The following is a 15,345-nucleotide window of genomic DNA, read 5'->3' as shown; positions in this document are numbered from 1 at the left end:
ACAGAAAGAATACCCTGGAAGATGTAATTCCCCTGGTATTCCAGTAGTTGTAAATTTACTTCCTGATAAAAACTTTTGTATATCTCCTCCGAGTTTGTGTTTGGAGATAAATTGATTTTTTTTTGAACCACACACCGAACATATACCTTTTTGTATAACCCTGTTATTTTTACTTTTAATATATGAAATATTTTTAGTATTAGTTTTCTTTTTACATTTGAGACAATAACTCATTGATTTATGTGAAAAAGTCCTGCAGAGTGCAAAAACCTTTTTAGTTTCCAACATGCACATTTGAATCTTAATTTTTAAAACATAAAGAATCCGAAGAAATGCCTTCACTCTCTCCTCCATTTATTTAAGAAAAAACTTGAATTAAAATGAATAGCTTGATGATGTCAATAGTCTTGAAGAAAATATTGCAAATAGACTTGTCAATTCTTTGTTTTCCTCCTCGGTGGGTTGAGTTATTTTCTGTAATACCACCAATCTTTTTTGAATCTCACTGGTTTCCATATTTTGATATTTATTTTGTCTCGCTCTTTCCTCCCTCTCCTCCCTCTCCTCCCTCTCTCTCTTCTCTTTTTCCTCCTTCTCTTTCTTCTCCCTCTCCTCCCTCTCTCTCTTCTCTTTTTCCTCCTTCTCTTTCTTCTCCCTCTCCTCCTTCTCTCTCTTCTCTCTTTCCTCCTTCTCTTTCTTCTCTCTTCCTCCTTCTCTCTCTTCTCCTTTTCCTCCTTCTCTTTCTTCTCCCTCTCTCTCTTCTCTCTTTCCTCCCTCTCTCTATTCTCTCTTTCCTCCTTCTCTCTCTCCTCCTTCTCCTTTTCCTCCTCTTCCCTCTCTTCTTCAACTCCTTCCTCATCCCTTACTATCCTTGAATCGCTTACACCCCATAGAATATTATACATATATTCATCAGGATTTCTTGTTATTCCTGTATCCAAAATAAATTTTTTTACAACAGGAAACCAATAAAATTTCTTTTGAATTTCTAAAAGAGCCTTACCTTTTCTTCACCTTATAATTTTTTCATTATTTAACATTCTAATTAAATCTAAAGTTGTCGGTTTATCAACATCAGCATAATGCCAATCTTTTATTGAAAATACCTCATTCTTATGTTGTAGAACATATTTATTAAAATACCGAATACCCTTTTCTTGAAGGTATGCTTGGACACAGAAATGATAATTTTCTTGAAGCCTTCTTGCTGTCATTTATGTATTAGAAATATATGTTAGAATAATATTATGGCACGAAACACCTCCCCATCTTCCCATAGTTAAATCATTTTGTATTTCCTTACTTATTATATATAATCCTGTTTTTTTCTGTTTTCATGAGATAAACAAGGGCAAAACCATTATTATATTGTTGCGGTCTTCGCGCCCGCCGTCGTGCGAACAGCCACGTAACTCGAATCGCAGCACGTCGCCCACCGGACGGACAATCCAGTCGTGACCCTCTCGGACTAACGCCGGGAACCAGTCACGGGTGGACCTTTTGGTCTCACCGCGATCGAGCCAATCAGCCCCCGCGTGGGATAGGGTTGCTCGCCAAATTCGACCTACCTAAGTACCCACGCGGAGGGTAGACCGGGCGATCGCACCTCGCCGCAGGTCGACTTCGGACACGGGCCACTTAAGCGACCCGTTCCGTACTATCAGAATAACCGAGCGGTGTTATCGTCGACCTCGACGGTTCGATTAATTATCGGGCGTACTCAGCCCACTACCAACCCTTTACGTGAAGCAAGATGAGGATTCAATGGAGGAAAAGACGAAGCGAAGCGGGAGAACAGTTCAACAATAAAGCACATTTATTCGCGGCACACGGGAAGCACACAAATACAATTCCACCAAATGCACACAAAAAAAAGAAAACACAATTCCATTTACACAAAAAGCAAATATAAAAGTGAAAACACAGTGCAGAGCTAATACCGACTACCGAGCACACGGCAACACTTATACAATTCTACTTCACAGACGGCGCCGACAACACATACCCAAAACCAAGGAAAAGAATATCCTCAAGAATGAGGCGGGCCTGAGGCCGAGACCGGGTCGGGCCTACCCGTCTGGTGATGAGACGCGGAGCGGCGATGGCCCCGCAACCCGCGGGCCTCGTGGACGGTGTCTGGTGGGGGGTGGGAACGGGGCCCCCTTGGTCGCACTATCTCAGCGCGGGGGAAAACAGGAGGGGGTTGCTGATGCTCGGGGTATAGAGGATCTTTATTATCCCTCGTGTGCGTCTCCACCTCGGCCAGGTCGCGCTGCCGGCCTCCCTCGGGCGTGCAGCTCCTGGCACCGACGCGAGCACCCCCTCGTCCGACTCTCTTCAGCTTCTCCAGCCACTGCAGGCTTCGGGCTCCAGACTTCCACACTCGTCCCCTCCGTTCCGACTCCTTCTCGTTCTCGTTCTCCTTTTCGTTCTCGTTCTCCTTTTCGTTATCGTTCTCCTTCGTTCTGACTGACGAACACCGTCCTTTTATCCCCCCGTAACTTCGCCTTTGACCCCCTCCCTTTGACCTTTCACCTCGCTCCCCATTGGCCCGAGAAAAAGTGGGCGTGAAGGCTTTTTGATCCACAAATTTGCATATATCGATCGCCCTGGGGGCGGGCCACCCGCCCCTCGCTCACCGATTGGACGGCAAAAAGTGGGCGTGTGTCGTTTTTGATCCGTTTTTGAAGCACAAAATCCGTGATTTTGTACACGCTGTTCGACGCGCGTTCTGCATGAGTCCAACACCGGTACCCACAGCGGGGCAAGAACGGTGGCGATGCTACGGTTGCGAGGTGTGACGGGAAGGTCGTGGCGGTTGTGGTGAAGCGGCGTTGTGGTTGGTGGTTGATGTTGTGGTTGTGATCATGGCAGTTGGTCCAAAATAAAGATAGTAAAAGAAAAACGGCTATCCTGAAGAGTCGCAGCTCGCATAAATGACATGTATTCCCACAAGACAACGGGTTTGGGCCTAACTACACATGCACTTACCGAGATACCTCACCTAAGGGACCTGAATGGTGGTTTGCGAATTTGGTAACCACAACACTACCCCCTTCCCTTTTTACAGACTCGTCCCGAGTCGTCAAATTTTCGTGTGCCATCAGGTGTAGTTTTCCCCTAGTACATTTTACCTACGGATCCCTGAGTGCGACATTCATGGTATTCGTGTCCCCAAAATAAATAACCTGAGGGCTGCGTAACTACCTAAACAAACTCACTCACACGGACGACTTAAATAAAATTGCCGGCGCTAAGACAAACATGCCGGGGGGCGCACTCATATTTACAGTACATCTTACCTTAACTTACAAATTTTACACTAAACCATGGCCCAGGATCACTGAACTCTGCAAAGAAAAGCAGTTAGCAGGGAGCCAGGCTGCCCACATGCAGTCTCTGGCTCAAAACAATGCAGGTGACAGGGAACATGGCTGGCTGCTCACACGCAGTCCAAGGCCTTCCCTTTTGAACTGAACGCAGTGAACCACAACGGTGCATGGGCCGCACAACGCAGTCTCCGTGCCAGCTCAAGTGGCACACGCAATGAGCACAACGAATGGATGCATGAACGCAAACACGGTGCACGGGCCGCCACTGCAGGCCCGTGTTGTAGCTGCCAACAGGGCAGTTCTTGCAGCTTGCAAACTGTTGCCTTGCGGATCCTGGCGCACATGGAAATGAACAGGAGGGGCAAAGCAAAAATTGAACGGGGCTGGTGAACGTGGGCAGTGGGCATGGCATGGCAAAGGTGAGCAGGCAAACACAGCCCGCAGAAGAAGGCCGCTGCAGGCAAACATAGCGGGCAGATGAACTGGCCGGCACAGGCCTTGAAGTACCACAGCTGCAGACGAAGTGGCCGGCACAGGCCTTGCAGCAACACAACAGCTGCCGATCAAGTGGGCCGGCACAGGCCTTGAAGTAACACAGCCAGCAGATGAAGTTGGCTAGCCTTTGCCGTTCAGTGGAGGTTGGTGGAGGGAGTGCGGTGGTGCTGGCCACTGGAAGGCGGGCTCGGACCTACCTACCTGTCTCCCTCCCACCTATCGCCTTTGCCTGTCACTGTACATACCCACTCCCTTAATTTGTCAAACCCCAATTTAGCCCCAACTTATTTTTTTGTTGTTTTTTTTTTTTTTCTTACTTCCCACTATAAATCGTCCTTGTTCGGCTAACCTATCCTGTCACCTAGCCTACTCCCAACCCCTACATTCCCTTCCCGGAGGGGAATAAGGGAGAGCTAACGTCCTGTGTCGAGGCCCAACTCAAGCCTCAGAATGGCCTCCACAGAGTTCGGCGATCTAACCCAAAGTGGGTCCAGCGGCCCACAACGAGAGCGAGGGGATGGATGGTGCGGAGGGGTACATCTCCTAATCTACCCTAACCATTTAACTGTTAAACTACCCCGGGGCTTTCAACAAGCGCCTCTCGCTTAAACTATTGGTTCTAACAACCCAGATTCCCGTCGCCTGTGTTGGTGTCCTCACAATTTCGGGCCTCGCCCCCCAATTTTCTCTCCGTGCCCTCACACGGTCTCCTGGCTGGGACACGTGGCTCCCTTTGGCAGGCACGACCCTCTGCCGAATCTCCCGCTATGGCACCCCCGGGCACTACACTGCCTCCGAGCCTACCAGCTTCCTAACACCGGGGAATGCCCCCCATGGCACCTCCCCTGAAACGCACACGTGGCAGGCCGGCCTCCCGGGCCCCTTTCCGAGGGTCACCCGTGCCCACAACACTGCCCACGCGGCTAATGGTGCCCCGGGCCCCCGCACCAAGCAGGCGCACCCGTGCCCACTACTCTATCCCGGCCCCCCATGGGCCCATGGCCTACCGCGGCCGACTAGCCTGGTGCCCGGGGTACCCACTCAGCGATACTCACCTTTCGCAGCCACGCTCCCAAGCCCGTCAACAGGGCTCCTGCACCCCTCCAAATGGGTTTCGAGCCTACACTCCCACCAACAACAAAACGACCTCCATTTTTCAATTTGACTAACCCCCTAACTCACTTTACTCTGACCCCGGGGTCCCTTGGGCGGGAGTCACTCCTCCCCCCAATCACTCATCGCACCATGCATTCCCCATTCACTCCATACACACAGACCCGCTGGCCTCACTCACTCACCAAGCACATGCTTCCACTTCACTCACCAACTCTTCAACACACACACCACTGAACTCTGCCATCCTTCTAACTACCTCCCCTAACTAACTCGTGCTCCCACGTCGTCCCTTAAACTACAGCACGTTCCTTTTAACACTACGTAGCTAAGCTACGTCCCCTCTACACATTCACAAGTCTGTCACTGTCTCCTAACTCAAAAATTACTTTTATTTCCCCACCTAAAGCTCATCTAAATCCCTCTAACTCATCCATTCCACGGACTCCATGAGGACTTACCCCTGCCCCATGAAGTCGGTCTAACTAAGCTAACCCTTCCCCCTAACTAGTTTTCATCCTGTGCCCAGGGTCAAGGGGGTCTTCCACCCTTTGCCCAGGAATCCTGTGCACCCGAAAGTGAGGCTTGCTGTTTTCCTTTTTTTCTCTTTACATGCGCAGCACCTGCGCGGCAACTCAGAGCTCGCGCACTTTGCACCTGCCCGTGACGTCATGCAGCTGCACGTGTTCCTCGTCCTCCCTTGGACGGTCCCATCCGGCCGGGATACCCCTCCTGCCGGATTCCAACCACACGTGCAGCCATGACGTCACCGTGCGCATAAAAAAAAAACACAAGCCCCACGTCTCGAGGGGTTCCCCACGCGAACACGTGTGCTTTGCCCGTTGGAGCTCAACACACACGATCGCGTGGAGAACCCGTCCGGTCCAAATCCATTTACCTGCCTAAACTTTGTCCGTCCGCGGGATCGGCAAATCCACCGCGTGCGTTTCCGGACCGGGACTTCACTCTCGCAAGCGAGCACGTGGCGGTCTCGTGCGTTGCACAGCACGAACCGCGTGCTCACTGCTGGGTGAACCCGGCACGGTCCCCGAAACAACTACAGCCGCTACTCGGCTTTCTTTACTCACATGTCTCCGTCGTCGCTCCATTCCACACACGCATACCTGCGTGTCACGACGCACACAGTCCACTCCATCACATTCACACGGGGAGACGCGGCTGCGTGCTCCCGCATGCCGACCGACATCTCCCTCTCATACCGCTCTCTCACACACACGGTCTCCCTTGCACACAGCCGTTCACTCACGCGTGCGGGGGCACTCACCCGCGGTGCCTCACTCGCACTCCGTGCCTCATCCACACACGCGGGGGCACTCAACCGCGGTTCCTCATCCACACTCCGTGCCTCACTCACACACGCGGGGGCACTCACCCGCGGTGCCTCATCCACACTCCGTGCCTCATCCACACACGCGGGGGCACTCACCCGCGGTGCCTCACTCATACACGCGGGGGCACTCAACCGCGGTGCCTCATCCACACTGGCCGTTTCACTCACACACACGGCCTCTTCCACACACGGTGCCTCATCCACACACGGCGTGCTGGGAAGCACGTATTCCGGCACCATCGCCACCACACCACTCACACACGGGGTCGCTTCCACACACGGGGACGCTTCCACACACGGTGCCGCACTCACACCTTGCACCACACACACAGGGACAACCACACTGGGGATTTGTGTCCCCACAAGGGTCTCCGGGGCCTCTACACCCCCCAAGCTCTCTGTGCACCCGTCCACAGCACCCGTCCCCTCAACCTCGCAAAGCACGACCGAACTCACCTGGTCGTGACTTGCCTCAAGGGGGCATACTCCCTCCCCTCGTTCCTGGAGGAGGCCATCCAGGTGCTCGCACTGAGTCCCCACACGCTCCGCGAGCTCACCCCCATTGTCCTCCACTACCTCCGTGTGTGTGTGTGCGTCACTTACCCCGTCCTCACCGTGCAGTCTCTCCTCTATGGTTCCCTTCCCGGCTACCGTCACTGCCAACTCTTCACCCTTTACCTCCCTTGTCTCAACTATTATTTCCTTTGTCACGGCCTTCATGCCCGCCTGCAGGCATCGGCCCATGTTCTGCGTCTCACCCCGGAACTTTTTCATTTCTTCCTTCATGTGCTGTGTATTCGCATCCATCGTCGTTTTCACTTCATTTGTATTTGTATCCATCTTTTCGTTCATGCCTTTCATTCCGTTTTTCATTTCATTTGTGTATGTATCCATCTTTTCGTTCATGCCTTTCATTTCGTTTTTCATTTCATTTGTGTTTGCATCCATTTTTTCGATCATTTTCGCATTCATCTTTTCGTTCATTGCCGCCAGCATGGCGCATAGCTGGGCCATGTTGGATGCACTCAGCTGAGCCGTTTCGGCAAGGGTTGGGGAAGGGTTTTGGTGGAGGGGGGGGGGAGGTGTCATACACTGCGGCCGCTGCCGCACCCATTTCAGGTTCTGGGTTTAGTTGGGCGAGTCCGTGTTCCTGCACAATCAACATTTCCTGCTCGGGGATTCCATCCTGGACCATGGATCCTACACATTCTACATCCATTTCTAATACCCCCGGCTCCCGCTCGCCTTGAGACGCCATCTTGCTTCTCGTGAAGGGTTAATTTGCTCGCTCGTAATTTGGAGGGAATCGGGGGTCGCTTCTCTCACCCCTGGACCGATTCCCGTGAATTTAGCCGGAGACAGGAGAGCCTGTTGTCCCGCTCTCCAATACCAGTGCCGCGAGGAGGGCGATGAATTTGTATCCCACTCCTGACACCAGTGTTGCGGTCTTCGCGCCCGCCGTCGTGCGAACGGCCACGTAACTCGAATCGCGGCACGTCGCCCAGCGGACGGACAATCCAGTCGTGACCCTCTCGGACTAACGCCGGGAACCAGTCACGGGTGGACCTTTTGGTCTCACCGCGATCGAGCCAATCAGCCCCCGCGTGGGATAGGGTTGCTCGCCAAATTCGACCTACCTAAGTACCCACCCGGAGGGTAGACCGGGCGATCGCACCTCGCCGCAGGTCGACTTCGGACACGGGCCACTTACGCGACCCGTTCCGTACTATCAGAATAACCGAGCGGTGTTATCGTCGACCTCGACGGTTCGATTAATTATCGGGCGTACTCAGCCCACTACCAACCCTTTACGTGAAGCAAGATGAGGATTCAATGGAGGAAAAGACGAAGCGAAGCGGGAGAACAGTTCAACAATAAAGCACATTTATTCGCGGCACACGGGAAGCACACAAATACAATTCCACCAAATGCACACAAAAAAAAGAAAACACAATTCCATTTACACAAAAAGCAAATATAAAAGTGAAAACACAGTGCAGAGCTAATACCGACTACCGAGCACACGGCAACACTTATACAATTCTACTTCACAGACGGCGCCGACAACACATACCCAAAACCAAGGAAAAGAATATCCTCAAGAATGAGGCGGGCCTGAGGCCGAGACCGGGTCGGGCCTACCCGTCTGGTGATGAGACGCGGAGCGGCGATGGCCCCGCAACCCGCGGGCCTCGTGGACGGTGTCTGGTGGGGGGTGGGAACGGGGCCCCCTTGGTCGCACTATCTCAGCGCGGGGGGAAACAGGAGGGGGTTGCTGATGCTCGGGGTATAGAGGATCTTTATTATCCCTCGTGTGCGTCTCCACCTCGGCCAGGTCGCGCTGCCGGCCTCCCTCGGGCGTGCAGCTCCTGGCACCGACGCGAGCACCCCCTCGTCCGACTCTCTTCAGCTTCTCCAGCCACTGCAGGCTTCGGGCTCCAGACTTCCACACTCGTCCCCTCCGTTCCGACTCCTTCTCGTTCTCGTTCTCCTTTTCGTTCTCGTTCTCCTTTTCGTTCTCGTTCTCCTTCGTTCTGACTGACGAACACCGTCCTTTTATCCCCCCGTAACTTCGCCTTTGACCCCCTCCCTTTGACCTTTCACCTCGCTCCCCATTGGCCCGAGAAAAAGTGGGCGTGAAGGCTTTTTGATCCACAAATTTGCATATATCGATCGCTCACCGATTGGACGGCAAAAAGTGGGCGTGTGTCGTTTTTGATCCGTTTTTGAAGCACAAAATCCGTGATTTTGTACACGCTGTTCGACGCGCGTTCTGCATGAGTCCAACACCGGTACCCACAGCGGGGCAAGAACGGTGGCGATGCTACGGTTGCGAGGTGTGACGGGAAGGTCGTGGCGGTTGTGGTGAAGCGGCGTTGTGGTTGGTGGTTGATGTTGTGGTTGTGATCATGGCGGTTGGTCCAAAATAAAGATAGTAAAAGAAAAACGGCTATCCTGAAGAGTCGCAGCTCGCATAAATGACATGTATTCCCACTAGACAACGGGTTTGGGCCTAACTACACATGCACTTACCGAGATACCTCACCTAAGGGACCTGAATGGTGGTTTGCGAATTTGGTAACCACAACAATATTTACCCTTATTAAATTCTTTTATTTGTTGTTTACTAATCGTGGCTCCACAAAACTCATTCTCGATACCAAGTGCATAATATTCTTCCTTACGAGACTGATTTAATTGTTCCAGGTCTTCGAGGTTAATTTTAAATGACCAATTATACCCTAAATCATTCATATCATACCCCCATTGTTCTATTCTCATACAAACGATACGCCCTTCTTTATAAAAATTTATTTTAATTCGAACTGTGAATTCTGTATGACCTGGAGAAAATATCAACACTTCTGTATCTTTGGAATACACAGCCGTTTTATTCAAGTATATATATTGTGATAAATCGCTTAATCTCACCAAGTCATTCGCGTCAGTCGGGCTTGGATAATTTTTTCATTTATAAGCATTTTTCATGTTAATATTTTTGTTTATATTATATTTATGTCGTTCAGCCTGTGCCTTTGTATAATAATTTGATAAATCAATATCCAGTTCTTGAGATACACCAAAGATAGAACCATCTTTACCAACATAAGTCATTTATATTAGATTAAAAATAATATCATAAAAATTTTTTATTTTTGTTGAGTTGAAATAACACATATAGACATAATTGACCACAACACTTGGAATTTAATTCTTGGACTTGAAATGTTTGATAAACACCATTCTGTAAGAATTTTATGACTTCAACAGGTGGTGGAAGACCAAAACTATCAAAATAATATTTGTCTTGACTATTAAAAATACAAACCCAATGAGAACCGTTCCCATCATTATCTTCTAAGTTCATAATAATATTCTTTGTATGTTTCGGCACATTTGTTAATTCATCTCTCATACAAATAACCACATTATGAATTTTTAATTTCTTACAATATTTGGCAAGTTGTAAATTTGATGTTGTATTCTTTCCAAATTCTTTCAACCACTCATCAATGCTCATTTATTTATTAGAAAGATATAATCCATTACCTCTTTTCGTTAATTTTACACCTGCTTGTGCTATAGAAGAAAGCATATCTCCAACTAACAATCTCGCTTTATCAGGCAGACCTTCAAGTTTTTCAGCAAAATCTACAATTACACCACTTCCACTAATTTGTTTCTCCAACTCTTTGTTATGTCTTTCCAATTCTTTTTGAGCCTGGAGTTGAGCCTTCCTTTCGTTGGCAGTTTTCACCGCTGTTGAAATACCACCCGTCAATGCTCCAACCGCACTTAAACCAGCAAATAAAGGAATTAGAAATGGGAGAAATCCTCCACTCGTCTCTCTTATTGAATATTTTTTCAACATTGGTTTTGTCATTTTAATTTTAAGTGAGCCAGTGTCATTCAAGATTTTAACCTGTTCTCTTGTGAGCAAAACATCAATTCTTACTGCTCCTTTTCTCTGAATTGTATTAACGTTAATCGTACAAGGCTTTTGATTTTGAACACAAGATGATAGTTTATGAAGATTGATTTGATTAACATATACCGCAGTTGGTACTTTGCCACTCATTTATTTAACAAAAAATTATGTGAGACTAATCATCACACCATTATCTGTATTAATCTGCAATTCTGTTTCTTCCAAAAGCAAACAATATGTATCAACTTCTTCACTCTCTCCTCTTTCAATGTATAGGGAAGTATCCACTCGATTAGACTTTATAGTTTCCTTTTGAGCGCTCAGGTCAAACGCATAGATTGTATACAAACTTTTAAATGCTGTCATATCCAAAATAGGTTCTTTATTTCCATTACTTTCACACACCTTTTGGTAAGACTTGTATGCTTCAGCAAAATCATTTTTTTCCCAATTAATTTCCAATCTATCTCGTGGATAAAATGTTCCATCTAGAGAAACGCGAAGTTGTTTCACCTTAGCATTATCACTCAATGCATTATTCTTATCAGTCGCAGTATCACCATCTGGCTTTTTAAAAATCATCCACAGATATCGTGGCTTTCCTTCCAGAACACCCAAATTCCACGTGTAAGTAGTTTGGTTGAGTTTAACGTGTTGACATCTTCTTTTGAGGTATGATACACTGAGTGGTTTCTTTGAGTTAAGTATTCGATTCAACATCTCTTCTGTTTTAAGATTAGGAGTATATTCACTGATATACCAACTCATCTCCTCAATTACAAATTTATTCTGTTCACCAAAAGCACTACCAACACCAAAAAGCAATCTATTTTCATTATCATTCCTTTGTAGTTGAAATCTAATTTTAAGACCATACAGAACTTTATCATAATCACAAAATCCAAATATACCTTTAAGAGGAACTGCCACAGTAAAACTATTTTCTGCTTTTGTATCATCATTATACATTCCTTTCCTTTGAATATATCCAGGGTCTGTGTTTGTTCCCGTTGACATATCAGGAATAAAACCTTCGACAGACCCCTTTCCCATTCTATCACTGAATGTATAGAGTGTAAATTTCATCATTTCAGATACAGCAGAGACATAATCAACCGCTTCAACTTCTTGTGTTCCAATATACAATCGCACACTATCAAACATTTTCCAGAAGAAATCATTTACAAGTGTAGCGTTTGTGTTATTCCCAGCCTTAGTGAATTTAAATTTACACAACAAGAAACTTTCGGAGAGATTCAAATAGGTTTGTTGATTATTTATTTCAAAACTTTTTGTACCATTTGTATTCCAGTCTGTTCCAGTTATTGCATTTACCTTGAAGTAATCTTCTTTTTTAGTGGAGTTTGAGATAATAATAGTATCATCCAAATCATAGATACTATCAATTGCTTCCATACTTGTATTTATTTAGGAAAAAAGATGTTAAAACTTTTGAAACCCTGATCCAAGTATTTGAATTATTTTCTGTCGTTCTTGGGGGACAACTGAGTTTTACCTTTCTTAATTTCTTTTATTGCTTGTAATTTATGAGATTCCTTCTGAGCATCTTTTATACTCTTTACAGCACCTGCTACATTTCCCACAGCAGAAGCAGTTGAACCAATTAGGTCTTTATGTTTAAGAATAGTTGAACCAATACCCATGAGAGTATCAATTATCCCATCTCCTCTAAATTGATGTCTGACACCCCTTTGTCTCTTAGGTTTATAGTATCCTCTACCAAGATACATACCTTCACCCTTGTAGTACGGGGAAAGGAACATCCCATCCCCTGTAATTATTTTATATTTTCCCAACTCGTGTTTCCTCACAATAACCATCGTATTTATTTATTGGAAAACTTCACGTAGGTGAATTCTGATGGATATAACTTCTCCATTAAAAGAAATCACACGATTATCTTGGTCGGTTATCCTAAAATTTACTCTGTGTATGGTTTTTCCTGACACAGGTAGATAAACCAAATTTTTAGGTTCCATATTGAATTTATAACCAATTGGGGTTGAGTATGCGCTGAATGAAAATATTGTATTTGTTTTTTTCCATCATTATAAGCACCATCAATCAAATCACAGTGAATTAACACCGAATTTATTCCTGAGGATATTTGAATGACATTATCACTGTAAAACGTCCCATTAGTTTCAATCTTTTTGAGGAGAAACCCAATAACTCTCTAAATGAATTATCAATTGTGAAATCAACCTTGTAGTTATTTTTAACTTTAATCGTTGATTTTGAAGTATGTTTTTGAATGTTTATAACAATATTTTTTGGTTCATCACCCTGTTCTTTCATAAGACGAGCAATTTCGGAAGATATTTGAGAAATCTCGTATGCTCCGGGTGAGACTGTTATCGTTTTGTATCCACTTCCCGGATTATAACTAAACTTGTCATTTTTCTCGGTTATATTAAATAAGGTATTATAAGTTTCCATGGACAATAAAGATGCCTCATATTCTTTTGTTGTGTCAAGTTGTAGTGGGTATGGGAATGAAGATGTGTGGTCGCTTGTTGTGAAATTAAAACTCAGGATTGTGCTTCTCACCTTATTTAATATGAGATAAAATGTCTTTATATTGAGATTTATTAATTATTTTCATGTTCATCAACTGGTCTAAAATGGCTGATGCTTCATTAAAACAATTGTTATTTCCAGCCTTCTTACTGCCTAACAACAATAACAGTCTATTAACTAATTGCGATGGGTCATTTGGAAGAAAACTAATACCTGAACCAAGGATACTTAAAGCCTGAATAATGTGTTTCTCCTTCTCATTCTTCCTACTTTTACCAGAAAGAATAACCTTATAATTTAGAGTGTTCAGCAAATCAATATATACTCTATCATCATTATTTTTCATATCCAATGGTTTATCAATATACTTTGATTCATCCCTCACAGTTGAACCTTGTCTTCCATCTTTTGTGAGAAGAAACATTAATCTCGGAGTTAGTTTAACAGGGGGTTGAGCAGAACTTAGGAACCTTAATTCATCATTAAATATCAATACCTTTTCTTGAACAAGATGAAATATTGCTGGTTGTTCTGTTGGAATGAGTCCTGCTTTGGTTTTTGAATCCGCTGAATATTCATTGTTTTGAATAGCATTCACAATATAATCAGGGGGTTGATTAATCTCTTCCAGTTGTTGAAATAAACCTTCATCATCATATTCTAATTCTCCTAAATGCTCTAATTCTTCCTCCGTCATTTGACTGAAATCTTTTAACATTTGAAGCTTTCTGGGAGTATATTCTACTGTGGGAACTGTGGAAACATCTTTCATTTTTTCTTGGGAAGTTTTTAAAAGTGGTTTAAAAAATTTCTCTTGTTTTCTTTCAAATGCTTCTTCGCCCGTTAGTTTCTGTCTGCGTTTCTTCTTTATGTCTTCCTGTTGTTTTACAACTTTTGAAACCAACTCTTGATGTTCCTTAAATCTTCTTGCTCTTTCTTTTGTATCCATTTATTTATTGTAAAATATCATTTAATGAATTGTAAAGATTAACAGGGAAATTTTCCTTTTCTTCATCATTCAAGTAGATGTGTTCAAATAAATCCTTTTCTTTAAATATTTCATCAAATTCTTTATTAACATTAATGCGAGTTGTAATTTCTTCTTCACTAATACTTGCATCTCTGCTTTTCATACGTTTGCGTTGAGTTTCTTCATCAACATCAAAACCGAATGATAAAATCTTCACTCCGCTCAGATATTTAATAATTTGTCTCGTTCCTTCTGGATTAGTTTCTAATATCCCAACACCACCAGATTTTAGTTTCCTTAACTCACTCTTACAATGTGAATATTTTGTTGTACCAAGAGAAACCTCCTCAAATATTTGTCCTTCATTCCTCAATCGCATATGTTCCTCCACTGAAATATAGTGATAATCTTCACCTTTTATTTCTCCAGGTCTTATTGCTCTAGTTGTTGTTGATACAATGCGTATCACGGGGTGTTTTTTAAGTAAATTTACAATATTCTCATTTGTACTACACAAGAACCTTGATTTATGAAAGTTTTTTCCAGAAGCAGATTTACCCACAAGATTTATAATAATAGTTGTCATTTATATATGTAATTGTTTATAAAACAAAAAATATATCCCTTAATATCTCATCTTGTTTCACAACAATATATTTATATTTTTCAGTCGTGTGCTTCATGAAATCCTCAAATTTCTTTTTACTACATAATGTAGAACAATTATCTCTCCAAAAATTATTGATATCTATTGAATTTAACTTGAATAAAATAAAAGTATTAGCATTGTTTCTGATGGAACGACGAGGAAGTTGAAAGTACGATTGACTAAGATAAATACAATTACAAGAAGAATGTCTCCCTCTTGTGTAGTAGCTGTCCATTACCGTTTGGTTTCTCTCATTAACACAATCATCAAAGATAACGAGGTTCTTTTTGATTTATCCAAATCTTGGGGAGACGGTATATCATCCGTATTATCACTAAGAATACAAGTTATAGGATTTGATTTCTTTTTACATCTCTGTGTATCACAAAATAGTTGAATTATATCTTCAATGTTATAATCATTTAGGTTTTTTTGACGTTTAAATAAACCGATTATATCTTCTTT

General features: G+C 44.6%; 2 protein-coding genes across 5 annotated transcripts in view; both read right to left on the bottom strand.

Moving 5' to 3' along the window:
- LOC147026334 (uncharacterized) overlaps positions 1 to 15,345 on the bottom strand; it is a 40,797-nt gene that overhangs the window by 12,408 nt on the left and 13,044 nt on the right. The gene's annotated exons all lie outside the window — the stretch shown is intronic.
- Positions 5,996 to 7,703, bottom strand: LOC147026335 (uncharacterized). The gene is made up of 2 exons (XM_085881639.1): positions 6,361 to 7,703; positions 5,996 to 6,252 (listed from the first exon to the last, which is right to left on the bottom strand). Exons 1-2 carry the CDS (start codon positions 7,378 to 7,380, stop codon positions 6,025 to 6,027), a joined length of 1,248 nt encoding a protein of 415 aa, XP_085737765.1. The 5' UTR covers positions 7,381 to 7,703; the 3' UTR covers positions 5,996 to 6,024.

The sequence above is a fragment of the Eptatretus burgeri genome, chromosome 5 (genome assembly GCF_056783735.1).
Source record: "Eptatretus burgeri isolate ZD-2024b chromosome 5, Ebu_testis_v1, whole genome shotgun sequence".
NCBI lineage: Eukaryota > Metazoa > Chordata > Myxini > Myxiniformes > Myxinidae > Eptatretus > Eptatretus burgeri.
The sequence above is the reverse complement of the archived record's forward strand: the minus strand, read 5'-3'. Positions and strand labels throughout refer to the sequence as shown.